General features: G+C 46.2%; 2 protein-coding genes across 6 annotated transcripts in view; one reads left to right on the top strand and one right to left on the bottom strand.

Moving 5' to 3' along the window:
* Nucleotides 1–3150, top strand: part of LOC144497594 (leucine-rich repeat and IQ domain-containing protein 3-like) — a 58853-nt gene extending 55703 nt beyond the window's left edge. Inside the window, exons 8-9 of the mRNA XM_078219039.1 lie at nucleotides 1380–1527; nucleotides 2994–3150. Of these exons, the coding sequence (XP_078075165.1) occupies nucleotides 1380–1527; nucleotides 2994–3013 (168 nt within the window). The 3' untranslated portion in view covers nucleotides 3014–3150. The remainder of the gene's footprint in view (nucleotides 1–1379; nucleotides 1528–2993) is intronic.
* A 13705-nt stretch (nucleotides 3151–16855) lies between these two features.
* The window catches only part of cryz (crystallin, zeta (quinone reductase)), a 143577-nt gene continuing 139761 nt past the window's right edge, over nucleotides 16856–20671 (bottom strand). For all 5 annotated transcript variants that reach the window (XM_078219033.1, XM_078219030.1, XM_078219032.1 and 2 more), the window contains one exon: nucleotides 16856–19837. In XM_078219033.1, the coding sequence (XP_078075159.1) occupies nucleotides 19676–19837 (162 nt within the window). In that variant the 3' untranslated portion in view covers nucleotides 16856–19675. The remainder of the gene's footprint in view (nucleotides 19838–20671) is intronic.

The raw sequence follows: 20671 nt of genomic DNA, 5'->3' as shown, positions 1-20671 counted from the left end.
TATTATTTAAATGGTGAAAAATTACAACATGCTACTGTGCAGAGGGACCTGGGGGTCCTTGTGCATGAATCGCAAAAACTCAGTTTGCAGGTGCAGCAGGTGATCAAGAAGGCAAATGGAATGTTGGCCTTTATCGCGAAGGGGATGGAGTATAAAAGCAGGGAAGTCTTGCTGCAACTGTACAAGGTACTGGTGAGGCCGCAACTGGAGTACTGTGTGCAATTTTGGTCCCCTTGTTTGCGAAAGGATATATTGGCCTTGGAGGGAGTACAGAGAAGGTTCACCAGGCTGACACCGGAGATGAGGGGGTTAGCTTATGAGGAGAGATTGAGTAGATTGGGCCTGTACTCGTTGGAGTTTAGAAGGCTGAGGGGAGATCTTATAGAGACATATAAGATAATGAAGGGGCGAGACAGGGTAGAGGCAGAGAGATTCTTTCCACTTAGAAAGGAAACAAGAACTAGAGGACACAGCCTCAAAATAAGGGGGAGTCAGTTTAGAACAGAGTTGAGGAGGAACTTCTTCTCTCAGAGGGTAGTGAATCTCTGGAATTCTCTTCCCAATGAAGCAGTGGAGGCTACCTCGTTAAATATGTTTAAGTCCCAGGTAGATAGATTTCTGATCAATAAGGGAATTGAGGGTTATGGGGAGCGGGCGGGTAAGTGGAACTAAACCACTATCAGATCAGCCATGATCTTATTGAATGGCGGGGCAGACTCGAGGGGCTAGATGGCCTACTCCTGCTCCTATTTCTTATGTTCTTCTGTATTGGTCTCTTTATCTAAAGAAAAATGTAAATGAGAAGATTTGCCTGATTAATACCTGGAATTGTGGGTTTTTTTATGAGGAAAGATTGGAGAAGTCAGGCTTGTATCTACAAGAGTTCAAAAGAGTAAGAGGCGACTTGATTGAAACCTTTAAGAGCTTGAAGGGTATTGATGGGGTGGATGTGGAGACAATGCTTCCTCTTGTGGGGGAATCCAGCACTGGGAGAAGTGCTTAAAAATAAGGGGTTGTTCATTTAAGACAGAGAATAGGAAAAATTATTCTGTCAGGAACTCTCTTCCTCAAAAGGCGGTGGAAGCAGTCTTTGTATGTTTTTAAGGAAAAGCTCGATAGATTCTTGATTAACAAGGGGGAAGAAAGGTTATCGGGGGAGGGGCAGGAATGGGGGGTCGGTTACTATCAGATCAACCATGATCTTACTGAATGATGGAACAGGCTTGAGGGGCCGAGTGGCCTTCTCCTGCTCCTAATTCATATGTTTGTAGTGGATTTTTTGTCCTATTTCAGTTTGTCAGCTTTTGGATTTTTCTTTTTCTTGCTTTACTCGGTTGTTAGAAATATCGCAGTTTACTCTCATTGCATTCTGTGTTTAGGATCGATATGAAGCCAGTGAAATAACCTCTGGCCTTTACCCACGCATTTCACAGTGGAAAATGGAGGACACTCCAAACTTTCAGCCCAACAAAAGTGACGTTTTCCAGCCTCGGACATTTAGAGAACCAGTATTTGACCCTAATACAGGTAACAGATTAGAAGAACACAACCCTCTGGTTTATCAAGCCACATTACCATTTAATTTTGATTTGATTTATTATTGTCACATGTATTAACATACAGTGAAAAGTATTGTTTCTTGCGCGCTATAAGACAAAGCATACCGTTCATAGAGAAGGAAAAGAGAGAGTGCAGAATGTAGTGTTACAGTCATAGCTGGGGTGTAGAGAAAGATCAACTTAATGCAAGGTAGGTCCATTCAAAAGTCTGATGGCAGCAGGGAAGAAGCTGTTCTTGAGTTGGTTGGTACGTGACCTCAGACTTTTGTACCTTTTTCCCACTGGAAGAGAGAATGCCCGGTGTGCGTGGGGTCCTTAATTATGCTGGCTGCTTTTCCTGCTTCAGGTACACAATACGTCCCAGTAATTTTAAAGAAAAATATTCTCAGGATTTGGGCATCATTGGCTGGGCCAGCATTTATTGCCCATCCCTAATTGCTCTGAGGAGGTGGTGGTGAGCTGCCTTCTTGAACTGCTGCAGTCTCTGTGGCGTATGTACACCCACTTTCCATGAATGAATAAAAAAAACTCCCTGGCTTGTGCCATGTAAATACTGGGCAGGCTTTGGGGAATCAGGAGGTGCATGGCATTCTGCAGAATTCACAGCTTCTGACCTGCTCTTGTAGCCACAGTAATTATGTGAATGTCATGATGTCATTCCAGCTCACAAGGTGATTCTGCTCATCCGATCCATGCTGAGGGGTGTTGATAACCCCCAGGATGTCCAGAGTGAGGGATTCAATTATGGTAATGCCATGGAATGTCGAGGGGATGTGTACGGACTCTCTAACTGAAGGTGGCTCTCACATGGCACGTGTGTTGTGTGAATGTTACATACCACTTACCAGCCTCAGCCTGGATATTGTCCTGGCCTTTGCTGTTTTTAATCTCCTGGGAAAAGGTGTAAAGATCAGCTTGTAAAACCCAGGCCAATCACAGAAAGGACTTGGATTTCTATTGTGCTTTTCACAGAATGTCTCAAAGTGCTTTCCAGATAATGGAGCACTTTTGCAGCATAGTCATTGTCTAATGTAGGAATTGCAGCAACCAATTCATACAAAGCAAACTCCCACCAACAGCAATGTAGTAATGGCCAGGCAGTCTGTTTTAGTGAAGCTGCTTGAGGAAGGAGTTGTGCCTCGGGGACCCTTGTTCTTCACAATGGTACAATGCGATCTTTCACCTCCACCTTAAAGCGCCAATGGGCCTCATCTGAAAGACGGCACTTCCAAACGTGTAACATTTCCTCACCGCACTGGCATGTCACCCTGGATTGTGGGCTCAAGTTTCTGGGATTTGAACGCACGACCTTCTGACCCTGAGGTGATAGTGCCACCCACTGACCCGGTGCTGATGTATGAGAGAGGGAGTAAACTGGCAAATGCTCATTTGATGATCAAAGCTGGACCACACTGACACTGACTTATATTACAGACCGTCCGCGTCTTTTATGAGCGACCCTCGGTTCCCGGCAGAAACAGGTCCAGTCTTCAGTTGAAGGAATAATGCCTCTCTGTGCTGTGAAGATATATTTCAACAACTGCTTTACAATTCACAAATAAATCAAACAGTACAATAAATAAATCTGCACAAACCATGTCTGGACTTTGCGTTTTTTGTTTCTCAAACTCCTTGTCAGCAAATAGAATGTTGACCACACTTCACCTTTCTTCCTTGTTTGTTTGGATCTGTACAAATTCAGGAGTCATGGGACAAAACTATTTTGGCAAAGTGTGGTTTTGGGTGAGAAAAGCAGGAAGTCTCCCACTGGCAGAATCGGCGAGGTTTTGTGCTGCATTTTTAGGCACTTGTGAAAAAAAAAGCTTTTGCTACCAAATAAACCTGTTGGACTTTAACCTGGTGTTGTTAGACTTCTTTCTGTGAAAAAAAAGCACAGGGTGAGTCTCCCAAAAATATTCTAAGTGTCAAATTTGCGTCAAAACAAGAGTAAATCCCGCTGTCTTTTAGCAGGAGTTCCAAAATGAATCTCTCACACTCTGTGCACTGCAGAGTACCTCAGCATGAATCACGCTGAATATCAGTGGCCGGGGCCTATTCCCACTGGAGAGGCCGGCAGCATAGCACTGAGTGGGCCACTGTGCATACATCAATCTATCAGCGCCAAGATCGCAGTGGCCCCGCACTGCCGGCCAGCCCCACGGACCCCGCATCGCTGCCCCTGCGACTCCCCCATGGCCCGATTGCTGGCTCCCCAAACATGTCCAGGTAAGACTTGACGCCCCCACTACCCTGGCCCGCCTCGACCTCCAACCCCCCCACCCCCATAGCCCCGACACCCTCCCGCAATCCAGATCCCCACCCCCCCCCACCCCCACCTCCACCCCAGCAGGCTGACTCTCTGACCCCACCCTGATGGACAGCCCTGATTGCTGGCCTCCCTCCCTCTGTCAGTCAGCCTGAGTGCAGAGTGGCAGCGGGATCCCCCCCACTCCCACCGATCTCCCCCTAGAGGTACTGTCCCAATAGGCCCCATCTCCTTGGCACTGCCTCATGCCCGATGGGCAGTGCCGTGGTGCTCCCTGGACATTGGTACCTTGCCCCTTGGACAGTGCCAGGAGGCCCAGGCTGGCACTGCCAGGATGCCTGTGCCCAAGGGACACTGCCCCCCCCCCCCCCCCCCCCCCCCCGGCGCCCGACCCTCTGGGGGGCCTCGATTGTCCCCCCTCCAGTGGGGTTGGGCTGCCATGTCCCTGCAAGTGAGGAGCTGGTGTAATCCCTGCTGGAATGAAACATTCCTGGCGGGGGGAGATGCTACCAGGCCCGGAGATTTCAGTCCCGAGCTCGTTAATCACATTTAAATAGTATTTAAATTGTGATTTCAATAATTTATTCAGCTCCACGCCGATTTCTGCAGTGGAGCTGGCGGTGCTGGAAATCGGCTGCTGGAGACGCAGAGGCCGTGGCGCCCAGCGAGGAGAATCGCGCTGCCCCCTCACCCCACCGCCCCCCACACCCCCCCCCCCCCCCCCCCAAGTTTCACACTGAGTCTGTAACAAGCAGACTCTGATTCACCCGCCCCACTATCATTTGGTCTCTTCAATCAGGCGGGCAGCTCCGTTTAAACGCCTCCCCAGCTCTCAGTCCAAGTCCAGTCAGGAGGACAGCCGCTGAGAAGACTGTCCTACGGTTTTCAGGGGGAGTACTCACCAGAATGCTGGATGGGGCGGAAGGGAGATGGAACATCCTGTAACCTCGGGCTGGCAGAAGACCAACTTTGGCAAGATCACCAGCCCCACATGGAGGCAGCACTGGTAAGTGCCAGCTCCCTGCACACGATGACGGCCATCCAGCACAGGAAGAAGGTAAATGACTTCCTCTGCGCAGCCAAGATAAATAATTCTCCTCATTTCCCAACAGATTCACACTGATGTCTCACAGCGCCAGGGACCCGGGTTTGATTCCGGCTTGGGTCTGTCTGTGCGGAGTCTGCATGTTCTCTCGTGTCTGTGTGGGTTTCCTCCGGGTGCTCCGGTTTCCTCCCATATTCTGAAAAACATGCTGGTTAGGTACATTGGCCATGCCAAATTCTCCCTTAGTGTACCCAAACAGGTGCCGGAATGTGGCAACTAGGGGATTTTCACAGTAACTTAATTGCAGTGTTAATGTAAACCTACTTGTGACACTAACAAATAACCTTTAACTTATACACTCAGACACCCATGACACATCCACTGGGAGCTTATTCACTGCGAACTCAGGGGGCCCCACCACTCAACTGACACACTTCCTCATCTCCCCTACAGTTCCTCGTGCAGAAATATAAAAACTAGAAGCAGGAGTAGACCATTCGACCCCTCGTATCTGCTCCGCCATTCATCTTGATCATGGCTGATCATCAAAGTCAATATCCTGATCCCCGCTTCCCCCCATATCCCTCGATCCCTTTAGCCCCAAGAGCTATATCTAATTTCTTCTTGAAATCACACAACGTTTTGGCCTCAACTACTTTCTGTGGTAGTGAACTCCACACATTCAGCACCCTCTGGGTGAAGAAATTTCTCCTCACCTCAGTTGTAAAAGATTTAGCCCTTATCCTCAAACTATGACCCCTAGTTCTGGACTCCCCCACCATCGGGAACATACTTTCTGAATCTACCCTGCCTAACCCTGTTAGAATTTTATAAGTTTATATGAGATCCCCTCTCACTCTTCTAAACTCCAGTGAATATAATCCTAACTGACTTAGTCTCTCCTCACGTGACAGACCTGCCATCCCAGGAATCAGCATGGTAAACCTTCGCTGTACTCCCTTTATAGCAAGGACATCCTTCCTCAGATATGGATACCAAAACTGCACACAATACTCCAGGTGTGATCTCAACAACACCCTGCACAATTGCAGTAAAACATTTCTATTCCTATTCTTAAATCCTCTCGCTATGAAAGCCAACGTAGCATTTGCCTACTTTATTGCCTGCTGTACCTGCGCGCTTACTCTCAGTGACTGATGCATGAGGACTCCAAGGTCTTGTGTTATGGTTTTTGTCAGAAACTCCAAAGTGTTTTATGAAGTCCGCCTGGATCTGATAAATTTTGCACCTTGAATTTGGCTAAGATAAGCATAAGGTGTTTCACCTCAGGAACGATTCAAATGATCCACCAGGGAGCCTTTATCAAACAAAGTTTAATTAAGAATGCAGTTAACATATATGGAAAGAAAATTAACAATAACATTTATCAATTACAAACAAAAACAAAACAACTCCGATAAAGTATAACCCTTAACAAATATATCTAAGATGTTCCAATCAAACCAAAATCTTCCATGGACAAAACCCTTTAAACAGTTCGACACAGCAAAGACTACTGCTCACGTGACACTGGAATTGAGTCCTCACGATGAAGTCTGAAATTGTCTTGATAGACTCAAAACAGTTTGAAGTCAGAACAACTTCCCAGAACCCTAGGGAGAGACTCTGGTCAGTCACCCCTTCAGAAAGGCAAGACCTTGTTTTCAGATAATCAGGAAATAGGGAGAGAGAAACACTTATTTTTAGCTTGCTATCCCTTCTAAAGATTAAAAGTCAAAACTGCAGCCAAACAGAAAGAAAACCTTAAACTCCCTCGGAAGGAAAAAAATCTATAGAGAACCCATGACCTTTTCTCCTAACAATGCAGGGCCATAAAACTAATCTCAGAGTAAATTTAAAAAACCCTATTTAAGCCACTTAAGGAGCAATAAATCTGGTAGACAGCTCGGCAGCAATGAGAAACACTGAAACTATGAGGGCTCCAGAGATCATGATTTAAAAAAAACCTTTCTTAAAGGTACACTAATGTCACACATAGAATCATAGAAACCCTACAGTGCAGAAGGAGGCCATCTGGCCCATCGAGTCTGCACCGACCACAATCCCACCCAGGCCCTACCCCCATATCCCTACACATTTCCTCCTAATCCCTCTAACCTAAGCATCTCAGGACACTAAGGGGCAATTTAGAATGGCCAATCAACCTAACCCACACATCTTTAGACTGTGGGAGGAAACCGGAGCACCCGGAGGAAACCCACGCAGACACGAGGAGAATGTGCAAACGCCACACAGACAGTGACCCAAGCCCAGGACCCTGGAGCTGTGAAGCAGCAGTGCTAACCACTGTGCTACCGTGCCGCCCACTTGCTGAGTATCCACCTCTCTCAATTTACACCCATTCAAGTAATAATCTGACTTCCTATTATTGCTACCAAAGTGGATAACCCCACATTAGTCCACATGAAACGGCATCTGCCATGCAGATGCCCACACACTCAGCCTGTCCAAGTCACACTGAAGCATCTCTGCATCCTCCTTGCAGCTCACCCTCCCACCCAACTTTGTATCATCTGAAAATTGGAGATAAAACGTTTCATTCCCACTTCCAAATCATTTATAATTGGGGTCCTAATACAGATCCCTGCGGTACCCCACTAGTTATTGCCTGCCAATCAGAAAAAGACTCTCATCACATCTCACCTCCCACTCAGCACCACACATGCCAGGCATCCTTGCCAACTGACCTGCCACGCAGCCTCTCCCCATCTGTCTCCTTGTAGGACAATCAGCTTCACAATGTAAAGGAGAGCATAAACAGGCAGAGAAATGCCCAAACTGAAAATCCTCTCACCATTTGAGGAGAGAGCCCTTGCCAGGGAGGAAGTGGACCACTCCTGCAGTGTGGGCAAGGTTGGCACAAAAGAAAAAGATGAGGACCCACAACACAATCATCCATCTGGAGAGTTTTTTCTCTCCTCTCCTTATGCCCCTGACATATACTGATGCCATCTCCCATCCATTGCTGGGAAATCAGTAGAGCAGCTTTGAAGACAGGCCAGGAGAGCAGCACTGACAAATTCTCAAACGTTCCCAATGAGGAGGCATCATAGCCGTCACCCAGACCCTTCATCCAATCCAGCACAGAGACTCACACCTCGATGGGCATTAGTAGTAGACAGGCTTCTGGTCACCAACTGGTGAGCACCTCACTTCCGATGATTCCCAGCAGACGGAGGCAGTTATGTCCCACTTGGAGCCGTCACTTGGAGTCTCCAGATACTACAGGACTCTGCTGCGCCCCAGTCAACATGCCTCTGGACTCAGTTGCCCCTCAGTTGCTGGAGTTCCAAAGGCAGAGTCGGGAATATCAGGAAGAGATGTCAGTATCCCTCCTCAGATTGCAAGAGCAACTGGAGGAATCCCATCGCCTTCTGTCCAAGGAGCCTGCATTCTGAGGCAATTAGGCCAACAGTGCGAGAATGGCGTCTGCAGTGGAAACCTTGGTGCAGGACAACCACTCCATGGCGGTGATGTCCATTCCATGGTTCAGACCATGAACTCCACTGTTCAGAGATGAATTTCAGGGTTCAGGGCACCAACAGCATGACACAAGGCACTTATGGGCATCCATGAATGCCAGTGCCAGAGGATGGCAACGCTTCTGGATCTCACTCCAGATGCCCCTCCATCCCATGGAGGAATCCAGGACTTCAGAATTCCTGTCGGGGGAAGAAGGTGGTGCCAGGGCCTTTCACCTTGGAGACCCTGGGAATGCCCAGCTATCAGAATTCCCCCTTCCTGTGACCGACACAGTTCTAGCCCTGCACATCGATCATTCCTCAGGGATCAGTGCTGGGACCTTTGCGGTTTGTAATATATATAAATGATTTGGAGGCAAATGTAACTGGTTTGATTAGTAAGTTTGCGGATGACACAAAGGTTGGTGGATTTGCGGATAGTGATGAGGATAGACAGAGGATACAGCAGGATATAGATCGGTTGGAGACTTGGGCGGAGAGGTGGAAGATTGAGTTTAATCTGGACAAATGTGAGGTAATGCATTTTGGAAGGTCTAATAAAGATAGAAAATATACAGTAAATGGCAGAACCATTAAGAGTATTGATAGGCAGAGGGATCTGGGTGTACAGGTACAGGAAAGTGGCAATGCAGGTGGAAAAGGTAGTCAAGAAGGCATATGGCATGCTTGCCTTCATCGGCCGGGGCGTTGAGTTCAAAAATTGGCAAGTCATGTTGCAGCTTTATAGAACCTTAGTTAGGCCGCACTTGGAATATAGTGTTCAATTCTGGTTGCCACACTACCAGAAGGATGTGGAGGCTTTGGAGAGGGTACAGAAAGGATTTACCAGGATGTTGCCTGGTATGGAGGGCATTAACTATGAGAGGTTGGAGAGACTTGGTTTGTTCTCACTGGAACGACAGAGGTTGAGGGGCGACCTGATAGAAGTCTACAAAATTATGAGGGGAATGGACAGAGTGGATAGTCCTCGGGGGTTACTCACATTGAACTGATCCATGGTACAGGTTCTTTGTCTTTGGCTCAAGAGGGTGGTGGGCATTGAGGTGAGGGGTGGAGAAGAAAAGGCCTTGGTGGAACAGCAGGAAGATTTTTAAACATAACTTTGGAGCAGAGTGGGGTGTGCCTACAGACTCTGGGGTGCTTGAGGCAAAGGGAGGTGGAAGAGAGGCCATAAGGAGCTCAAAGATTTAATGGGACTAGTGACACTGAGACACATACACATTGACCAAACATTGACACATGCCCCTTGTGCCTGCTGTCTGATTTGTGGCACCTTTTTAACAGGGTTTTTGAAATGGAGAAAGTGATTTTGTGAACTGTTAGCCTGTGAAAATGGAGTAATTAACCCTACAGGTGGGTCTGATGAGAATGAGCCTATTAGTGTGTCTCTGCCATTTCCCTTCTCAATTGATTGGATAGGCTCATTGTTCCATGCTCCTTATATACCAACTGCCACACAGTAAACACAGCAGATTTTTTTAAATTTATACTTTTATTTATTAACAATCAAGAAATTGAGAATCATTCACAAAGATCCTTTCAATCTCAAATATTTGCAAATAAGGTGAGCTGCATATTTTACATCAATGCCTGTTGACTGTGCTTTGGCTACCAGAAGTGTGAACTGGCAAAGACTAGATTCCTAAGAAAGAGGAGCAGGAGATCAGAAGCTTAAGTGTGGAGAATAAATAAAGCAGTGAGTACAGTGAGTGAGAGATCTCAACAGAGAGATATTGATAAAGGTGAATCTCTGCACAGTACACTAATTCCTCACTTAATGTGATGTGGAGTTGCTGCTGTTGGACTGGGGTGGGCACAGTAAGAAGTCTCACAACACCAGGTTAAAGTCCAACAGGTTTATTTGGTAGCACGAGTTTTCGGAGCATTGCTCCTTCAGGGCCACTCACCTGATGAAGGAGCAGCGCTCCGAAAGCTTCTGCTACCAAATAAACCTGTTGGACATTAACCTAGTGTTGTGAGAATTCTCACTTAATGTGGATTTGGTCAATAGTTTAATTATAAAATCGTTGATGTGATTTAACGCTCACTCTGTCATTTTCCAATGGGTCACAGCGAACTACTTTGTGTCATGTGTATGTAGAGGTGTGTGTACGCAGTGTATAGTTGTATCACAAGACAGTATCCCCAGCATTTCCTTCAGTATTAGTCTCACTACACCATTTCAATATTGTTTGAAGTGTGCAATCAGTAAGTTTTTATTTAGTGCTTCAATCCGTTAAGAAGGGGAATGTAATAATTGGAAATGAGAAAATGGCTGAGGCATTGAACAGGTATTTTGTGTCGGTCTTCACAGTGGAAGACACAAATAACATGCCAAAAATTGATGATAGGAAGGCTATGGCAAGTGAGGACCTAGAAATAATCATGAAAGTAGTGTTGGGCAAGTTAATGGGGCTAAAGGTAGACAAGTCTCCTGGTCCTGATGGAATGCATCCCAGGGTACTAAAAGAGATGGCGGGAGAAATAGCAAATGCACTAGTGATAATTTACCAAATTCGCTGACTCTGGGGTGGTTCCCGCAGATTGGAAAACAGGAAATGTGACGCCACTGTTTAAAAAAGGTAGACAAAAGGTGGGTAACTATAGGCTGGTTAGCTTAACGTCTGTAGTAGGGAAAATGCTTGAATCTATCATCAAGGAAGAAATAGCGAGACATCTGGATATAAATTGTCCCATTGGTAAGATGCAGCATGGGTTCATGAAGGGCAGGTCATGTTTGACTAATTTGGTGGAATTCTTTGAGAACATACCATGTGCAGTGGACAATAGGGAACCTGTGGATGTGGTGTATCTGGATTTCCACAAGGCATTTGACAAGGTGCCGCACCAAAGACTGCTACATAAGATAAAGGTGCATGGTGTTACGGGCAATGTATTAGCATGGTTAGAGGATTGGTTAACTAACAGAAAGCAAAGAGTGGGGGTAAATGGGTGTTTTTCTGGTTGGCGATCAGTGACTAGTGGTGTGCCTTAGGGATCAGTGTTGAACCGCAATTGTTTACGATTTAGATGATTTGGAGTTGGGGATCAAGTGTAGTGTGTCAAAATTCGCAGATGACACTAAGATGAGTGGTAGAGCAAAGTGTACAGAGGACGCTGAAAGTCTGCAAAGGGATATAGATCATCTAAGTGAGTGGGCGAGGGTCTGGCAGATGGAGTACAATGTTGATAAATGTGAGGTCCTCCATTTTGGTAGGAATAACAGCAAAATGGACTATTATTTAAATGGTAAAAAATTGCAGCATGCTGCTGTGCAGAGGGACCTGGGTGTCCTTGTGCAAGAATCACAAGGAGTTGGTTTGCAGGTGCAGCAGGTAAGTAAGAAGGCAAATGGAATTTTGTCCTTCATTGCGAGAGGGATGGAGTTTAAAAACGAGGTTATGTTGCAGCTGTACAAGGTGCTAGTGAGGCCACACCTGGAGTACTGTGTACAGTTTTGGTCTCCTTACTTGAGAAAGGATATACTGGCATTGGACGGGGTGCAGAGGAGATTCACTAGGTTGATTCCGGAGTTGAGAGGGTTGGCTTATGAGGAGAGACTGAGTAGACTGGGGCTATACTGATTGGAATTCAGTAGGATGAGGGGAGAACTGATAGAAACATATAAGATTATGAAGGGAATAGATAAGATAGAAGCAGGGAAGTTATTTCCACTGGCAGGTGAAACTCAAAATATGGGGAAGCGGATTTAGGACTGAGTTGAGGAGGAACTTCTTCACACAAAGAGCTGTGAATCTATGGAATTCCCTGCCCAGTGAAGTAGTTGAGGCTACCTCATTGAATGTTTTTAAGGCAAGGATAGAACAAAGAACAAAGAACAATACAGCACAGGAACACGCCCTTCGGCCCTCCAAGCCTGCACCGATCATAAATTCCTAACTAGACCATCCGTTTGTATCCCTCTATTCCCAGTCTGTTCATGTGGCTATCTAGATAAGTCTTAAATGATCCTAGTGTGTCTGCCTCAACCACCTTGCTTGGCAGTGCATTCCAGGCCCCCACCACCCTCTGTGTGAAATACGTCCCCCGCATATCTGTATTGAACCTTGCCCCTCTTACCTTGAACTTGTGACCCCTGGTGTTTGTCATTTCTGACCTGGGAGAAAGCTTCCAACTGCTCACCCTATCTATGCCCTTCATAATTTTATAAACTTCTATTAGGTCGCCCCTCAACCTCCGTCTTTCCAGGGAGAACAACCCTAGTTTACTCAATCTCTCCTCATAGCTAATACCCTCCATACCAGGCAACATCCTGGTAAACCTTTTCTGCACTGTCTCCAAAGCCTCCACGTCCTTCTGGTAGTGTGGCGACCAGAACTGGACGCAGTATTCCAAATGTGGCCTAACCAATGTTCTACATAACTGCAACAACATATGCCAACTTTTATAGAACATAGAACATAGAACAGTACAGTACAGAACAGGCCCTTCGGCCCACGATGTTGTGCCGACCTTCATCTGAAACCAAGATCAAGCTATCCCACTCCCTACCATCCTGGTGTGCTCCATGTGCCTATCCAATAACCGCTTAAATGTTCCTAAAGTGTCTGACTCCACTATCACTGCAGGCAGTCCATTCCACACCCCAACCACTCTCTGCGTGAAGAACCTACCTCTGATATCCTTCCTATATCTCCCACCATGAACCCTATAGTTATGCCCCCTCGTAATAGCTCCATCCACCCGAGGAAATAGTCTTTGAACGTTCACTCGATCTATCCCCTTCATCATTTTATAAACCTCTATTAAGTCTCCCCTCAATCTCCTCCGCTCCAGAGAGAACAGCCCCAGCTCCCTCAACCTTTCCTCATAAGACCGACACTCCAAACCAGGCAGCATCCTGGTAAATCTCCTCTGCACTCTTTCCAGCGCTTCCACATCCTTCTTATAGTGAGGTGACCAGAACTGCACGCAATATTCCAAATGCGGTCTCACCAAGGTCCTGTACAGTTGCAGCATAACCCCACGGCTCTTAAACTCCAACCCCCTGTTAATAAAAGCTAACACACTATATGCCTTCTTCACAGCTCTATCCACTTGAGTGGCAACCTTTAGAGATCTGTGGATATGGACCCCAAGATCTCTCTGTTCCTCCACAGTCTTCAGAACCCTACCTTTGACCCTGTAATCCACATTTAAATTTGTCCTACCAAAATGAATCACCTCACATTTATCAGGGTTAAACTCCATTTGCCATTTTTCAGCCCAGCTTTGCATCCTATCTATGTCTCTTTGCAGCCTACAACACCCCTCCACCTCATCCACTACTCCACCAATCTTGGTGTCATCAGCAAATTTACTGATCCACCCTTCAGCCCCCTCCTCTAAGTCATTTTATACTCTATGTCCCGTCCAATAAAGGCAAGCATGCCATATGCCTTCTTCACCACCCTCTCCACCTGTGCTGCCACCTTTAAGGATCTGTTTACTTGCAGACCCAGATCCCTCTGTGTGTCTATGCTCCTGATGGTTCTGCCATTTATTGTATAGCTCCCCCCTGCATTAGATCTACCAAAATGCATCACTTCGCATTTATCTGGATTAAATTCCATCTGCCATTTCTCCGCCCAATTTTCCAGCCTATCTATATCCTGCTGTATTCTCTGACGATGTTCATCACTATCCGCAACTCCAGCAATCTTTGTGTCGTCCGCAAACTTACTAATCAGACCAGCTACATCTTCTTCCAAATCATTTATATATATATCACAAACAGAGGTCCCAGTACAGAGCCCTGCGGAACACCACTAGTCATGATGTGGAGATGCCGGCGTTGGACTGGGGTAAACACAGTAAGGAGTATAACAACACCAGGTTAAAGTCCAACTGGTTTATTTGGTAGCAAACGCCATTAGCTTTCGGAGTGCTGCTCCTTCGTCAGGTGAGTGGGAGATCTGCTAACAAACAGCAAACAGGGCATATAAAGACACAAACTCAATTTACAGAATAATGAATGGAATGCAAGTCTTTACAGCTAATCAAGTCTTAAAAGTACAATGTGAGTGAAGAGAGCATTAAGCACAGATTAAAGAGATAGAACAAAGAACAATACAGCACAGGAACAGGCCCTTCAGCCCTCCAAGCCCGTGCCGCTCCCTGGTCCAAACTAGACCATTCTTTTGTATCCCTCCATTCCCACTCCGTTCATATGGCTGTCTAGATAAGTCTTAAACGTTCCCAGTGTGTCCGCCTCCCCCACCTTGCCTGGCAGCGCATTCCAGGCCCCCACCACCCTCTGTGTAAAATATGTCCTTCTGATATCTGTGTTAAACCTCCCCCCCTTCACCTTGAACCTATGACCCCTCGTGAGCGTCACCACCGACCTGGGGAAAAGCTTCCCACCGTTCACCCTATCTATGCCTTTCATAATTTTATACACCTCTATTAAGTCTCCCCTCATCCTCCGTCTTTCCAGGGAGAACAACCCCAGTTTACCCAATCTCTCCTCATAACTAAGCCCCTCCATACCAGGCAACATCCTGGTAAACCTCCTCTGTACTCTCTCCAAAGCCTCCACGTCCTTCTGGTAGTGTGGCGACCAGAACTGGACGCAGTATTCCAAATGCGGCCAAACCAACGTTCTATACATCTGCAACATCAGACTCCAACTTTTATACTCTATGCCCCGTCCTATAAAGGCAAGTATGCCATATGCCTTCTTCACCACCTTCTCCACCTGTGACATCATGTATATTGTCTCCAGACAGGACAGCCAGTGAGATTTTGCAAGTCCAGGCAAGTTGTGGGGGTTACAGAAAGTGTGACATGAACCCAAGATCCCGGTTGAGGCCGTCCTCATGTGTGCGGAACCTGGCTATCAGTCTCTGCTCAGCGACTCTGCGCTGTCGTGTGTCGTGAAGGCCGCCTTGGAGAACGCTTACCCGAATATCAGAGGCCGAATGCCCGTGACCGCTGAAGTGCTCCCCAACAGGAAGAGAACAGTCTTGCCCGGTGACCCAGCCTTCAGGAGAACAGTGACCACGCCACCACACAACACTGCCACTGCAACCTGTGCAAGACGTACCGGATCTTCGACACGGATGCCATCATCTCACATGAGAACACCATCCATCAGGTACACGGTACGTACTCTTGCAACTCGGCCAACGTTGTCTACCTGATACGCTGCAGGAAAGGATGACCCGAGGCATGGTACATTGGGGAAACCATGCAGACGCTACGACAACGGATGAATGAACACCGCTCGACAATCACCAGGCAAGACTGTTCTCTTCCTGTGGGGGAGCACTTCAGCGGTCACGGGCATTCGGCCTCTGACATTCGGGTAAGCGTTCTCCAAGGCGGCCTTCACGACAGCGCAGAGTCGCTGAGCAGAGACTGATAGCCAGGTTCCGCACACATGTGGATGGCCTCAACCGGGATCTTGGGTTCATGTCACACTGTCTGTAACCCCCACAACTTGCCTGGACTTGTAAAATCTCACTGGCTGTCCTGTCTGGAGACAATACACATCTCTTTAACCTGTGCTTAATGCTCTCTCCACTCACATTGTCTGTACCTTTAAGACTTGATTAGCTGTAAAGACTCGCATTCCAATCATTATTCATTATTCTGCAAATTGAGTTTGTGTCTTTATATGCCCTGTTGGCTGTTTGTTAGCAGATCTCCCACTCACCTGATGAAGGAGCAGCACTCCGAAGGCTATTGGCGTTTGCTACCAAATAAACCTGTTGGACTTTAACCTGGTGTTGTTAGACTCCTTACTGTGAACACCACGAGTCACAGACCTCCAATCAGAAAAAGACCCCTCCACTGCTATCCTCTGTCTTCTATGACCAAGATGTGGAGATGCCGGCGTTGGACTGGGGTAAACACAGTAAGAAGTTTAACAACACCAGGTTAAAGTCCAACAGGTTTATTTGGTAGCAAAAGCCACACAAGCTTTCGAGGCTCTAAGCCCCTTCTTCAGGTGAGTGGGAATTCTGTTCACAAACAGAACTTATAAAGACACAGACTCAATTTACATGAATAATGGTTGGAATGCGAATACTTACAACTAATCCAGTCTTTAAGAAACAAAACAATGGGAGTGGAGAGAGCATCAAGACAGGCTAAAAAGATGTGTATTGTCTCCAGACAAGACAGCCAGTGAAACTCTGCAGGTCCACGCAACTGTGGGAGTTACAAATAGTGTGACATAAACCCAATATCCCGGTTGAGGCCGTCCTTGTGTGTGCGGAACTTGGCTATCAGTTTCTGCTCAGCGACTCTGCGCTGTCGTGTGTCGCGAAGGCCGCCTTGGAGAACGCTTACCCGAATATCAGAGGCCGAATGCCCGTGACCGCTGAAGTGCTCCCCAACAGGAAGAGAACAGTCTTGCCTGGTGATTGTCAAGCGGTGTTCATTCATCCGTTGTCGCAGCGTCTGCATAGTTTCCCCAATGTACCATGCCTCGGGACATCCTTTCTTGCAGCGTATCAGGTAGACAACGTTGGCCGAGTTGCAAGAGTATGTACCGTGTACCTGGTGGATGGTGTTCTCACGTGAGATGATGGCATCTGTGTCGATGACCAAGCCAGTTCTGTACCCATCTAGCTAGTTCACCTTTGATCCCGTGAGATTTAACCTTTTGCACCAGCCTGCCATGAGGGACCTTGTCAAATGCTTTACTAAAATCCATGTAGACGACATCCACGGCCCTTCCCTCGTCAATCATTTTTGTCACCTCCTCAAAAAACTCAACCAAATTTGTGAGGCATGACCTCCCTTGTACAAAACCATGTTGTCTATCGCTAATGAGATTATTCAGTTCTAAATTTTTGAACAGTAAAGGAATTAAAGGTTATGGTGAGCGGGTGGGTAAGTGGAGCTGAGTCCATGAAAAGGTCAGCCATGATCTTATTGAATGGCGGAGCAGGCTCGAGGAGCCAGATGGCCTACTCCTGCTCCTAGTTCTTATGTTAAGAACACGAGTGAAGAATGGGCAATAAATGATGGTAATGAAGCTGAGAGAATGAGCAGTCCCAAAGTGAATAGGGCAATCGATGCTGACATTAACTGCTCTCTCCAGATGTTGGATTTATGTCACACTATCAGTAACCCCCATAGCTTGCCTCCTGGACTTGCAGAATCTCACTGGCTGTCCTGTCTGGAGACAATACACATTTCTTTAACCTGTGCTTAATGCTCCCTCCACTCACATTGTCTGTATCTTTAAGACCTGGTTGGCTGTAGAGTCGCATTCTAATCAGTATTCTGTAACTTGATTTTGTGTCTCTGTGCCCTGTTTGAGAGCAGATTTCCACTCCATCTGACGAAGGAGCAGCACTCCGAAAGCTAATGGTATTTGCTACCAAATAAACCTGTTGGACTTTAACCTGGTGTTGTTAAAACTCTTACAACATTAACTGCTACAGGGAGCTTTATCAACACAAAATTGGCCCATAGTTTTTGGATTTTTTAAAAGGTTGTTAATGATCCAGCCCCTTCATCGATTAACCTCACCTAACCGCCTCACCCACATCTACAAGCAAACTTCACAACCATCACTGGTAAGTTTATATTTCCTTAGTATTTAGGAATTGATTTCATATTAAAAGTTAGTAATGTACTATAATGTACAGTGTTTCAAACTGCATTCTTTTCCCATTGAGAAATGTCCACAAAACCAAACTGCTGTTTATATATTAATTCTTAAGGGAAAATCTGATTCGCTTAAAGATGGTGTCACAAAACTGTGCTTTATATCAAAAAATGATTTTGAATCCACCAACTGGGAATCTGAATTGCTATTTTTAAAAACAGAGACGATAGTGCCTGTGCTGGATTCTTAATAGAACTATCCAATTAGCCCCACTCCTCTAAAATACTGGCAGCATTGTGGATAGAGAAACAGAGTTTACATTTTGAGTCCATATGACCTTCTACAGAACTGAAGAGAGAGTCGGGGTAGGGGGGAGGGGTTTGTTTAGCTCAGTTGATTGGACAGCTGGTGTGATGCAGAATGATGCCAACAGCGTGGGTTCAATTCCCGTACTGGCTGAGGTTATCCATGAAGGTTCTGGCTTCTCAATCTTGCCCCTCACCTGAAGTGTGGTGATCCTCAGGTTAAACCACCACCAGTCAGCTCTCCCTCTCAAAGCCTATGGTTACCTGGGACTACTTACCTAGAAGGGTCAAATGGACTCTGTTTCTCTATCCACAGATGCTGCCAGACCTGCTGAATTTATCCAGCATTTCCTGTTTTAAACCCACTCCTCTGTTCTTTTCCCATAGCTCTGCAAATACTTTCTAAGTATTTATCCTATTCCATTTTAAAAATTATTATTAAATATCGTTCCTTCCATCTTCCTTTCAGAGAGCACATTCCAAATTCTAACAATTTGTTGTGTTTTAAAAATATCTCATCTCTCCCTCTGGTTCTTTGTCAATTATTTTCCAGCTCCCTCTGGTTACCAATCTCCACATCATACCAAAACTCTTGCCAATGAAAACAGTTTCTCTCTTAGTTATCAAAATGCTTCATTATTTTGAACACCTCTTTTCAATCTCTGGGTAGGAAGTCAAGTCATTCCGTTCTTGCCCCTGTCCTAAGGCAGATGGGCCATCAGACATATAAACATGAAGCAGCTGAGCGAAATCTCTGTAATAATGTAAATCAGACCACCCATCCATGCACGTGTAATAGCCAGCAAGTCATGTAATTGAGGCATCAGAACAAATATTTATTGAACTGATTTTGGCAGTTAGCTTTCTGTGTTTGACTGAGAGTGTGCTGATGTGGAAATTGCTGTTGGGGCACTTACTGTGCCAAGACCGGGCCAGGCTAATCAGCAATTGTCACCCGCTATTTACTGAGATGATAAAAGGTGGAAAATTAATGAGTTTAAAAAAGCGGGAGCAAAGACTGGCAGTGTCCAGCCCACAATCAAAACCACAGCAATTTCCATTTTGTTTCTGGGTCGTTGTTTTATGAATCTTAGTCACAGTGCGTTATAAACACACAAAACTGATGGTGCAGGAAGAGACCAGCACCTCTATCAACTGTGTCCAACACCATGATGGTCAGCGCAATAAAGCTCAAATTAATTATTATTAATCATTTGTTTGCTTGAATTAAATGAAAATCGGGATACAATCAGGCCATGTGATAGGGGAATGGGAGCACTCAAATACAACTCACTCCCCAACCCCTGTCACTATCCCCACCCCGCCAAAACACTGAGCGCACTACTCTGCAATATTAAAAGGCCACTTTAGATTTCTACAGGGTGGCCTGAAGCTTACTGGGCAGTGACGTTCTTCATGTAAGGCAGAAGGATCATATTGTCAGTACAATTTTGCCCAGTGCTCCAGAGCCCTTAATGATGTCCTCGTGAGCTTGGGCCACCTTCTCCAGTGGGTATTCTGGCCCCACCACAGGCTTCAGCCAACCCACCTCCATTCCTGCAAGGAGCGCAGCTGCTGACTCCAGCCGATCCTCCTGCAGCAAGCAGAAAGATTTAAAGAATTCATCATTTGTGCATTGTGACAGCATTTTGAGACATCCTGAGGTTGTTAAATGCCACATATAAATGCAGCAAAAACTTACATTTATATAATGCCTTTAAGTAAAACACAGTAAAGCATCCCAAGCCACTTCACAAGATCAACTATCAAACAGAAATGTGACAGAATCACAAAAAAGACACAGGGGCAGGTGACCAAAGCATGTCAGAGCCAATGGAGTGTTTTTGAGATGTAGCCACAACTGTGATAACAACATCCCCCTTTTAGAACATAGAACATAGAACAGTACAGCACAGAACAGGCCCTTCGGCCCACGATGTTGTGCCGAGCTTTATCTGAAACCAAGATCAAGCTATCCCACTCCCTATCATCCTGGTGTGCTCCATGTGCCTATCCAATAACCGCTTAAATGTTCCTAAAGTGTCTGACTCCACTATCACTGCAGGCAGTCCATTCCACACCCCAACCACCCTCTGCGTAAAGAACCTACCTCTGATATCCTTCCTATATCTCCCACCACGAACCCTATAGTTATGCCCCCTTGTTATAGCTCCATCCACCCGAGGAAATAGTCTTTGAACGTTCACTCTATCTAGCCCCTTCATCATTTTATAAACCTCTATTAAGTCTCCCCTCAGCCTCCTCCGCTCCAGAGAGAACAGCCCTAGCTCCCTCAACCTTTCCTCATAAGACCTACCCTCCAAACCAGGCAGCATCCTGGTAAATCTCCTCTGCACTCTTTCCAGCGCTTCCACATCCTTCTTATAGTGAGGTGACCAGAACTGCACACAATATTCCAAATGTGGTC

The sequence above is a fragment of the Mustelus asterias genome, chromosome 8, assembly GCF_964213995.1.
Source record: "Mustelus asterias chromosome 8, sMusAst1.hap1.1, whole genome shotgun sequence".
Classification (NCBI taxonomy): Eukaryota; Metazoa; Chordata; class Chondrichthyes; order Carcharhiniformes; family Triakidae; genus Mustelus; species Mustelus asterias.
This window is presented reverse-complemented; position numbering and strand designations above follow the sequence as displayed.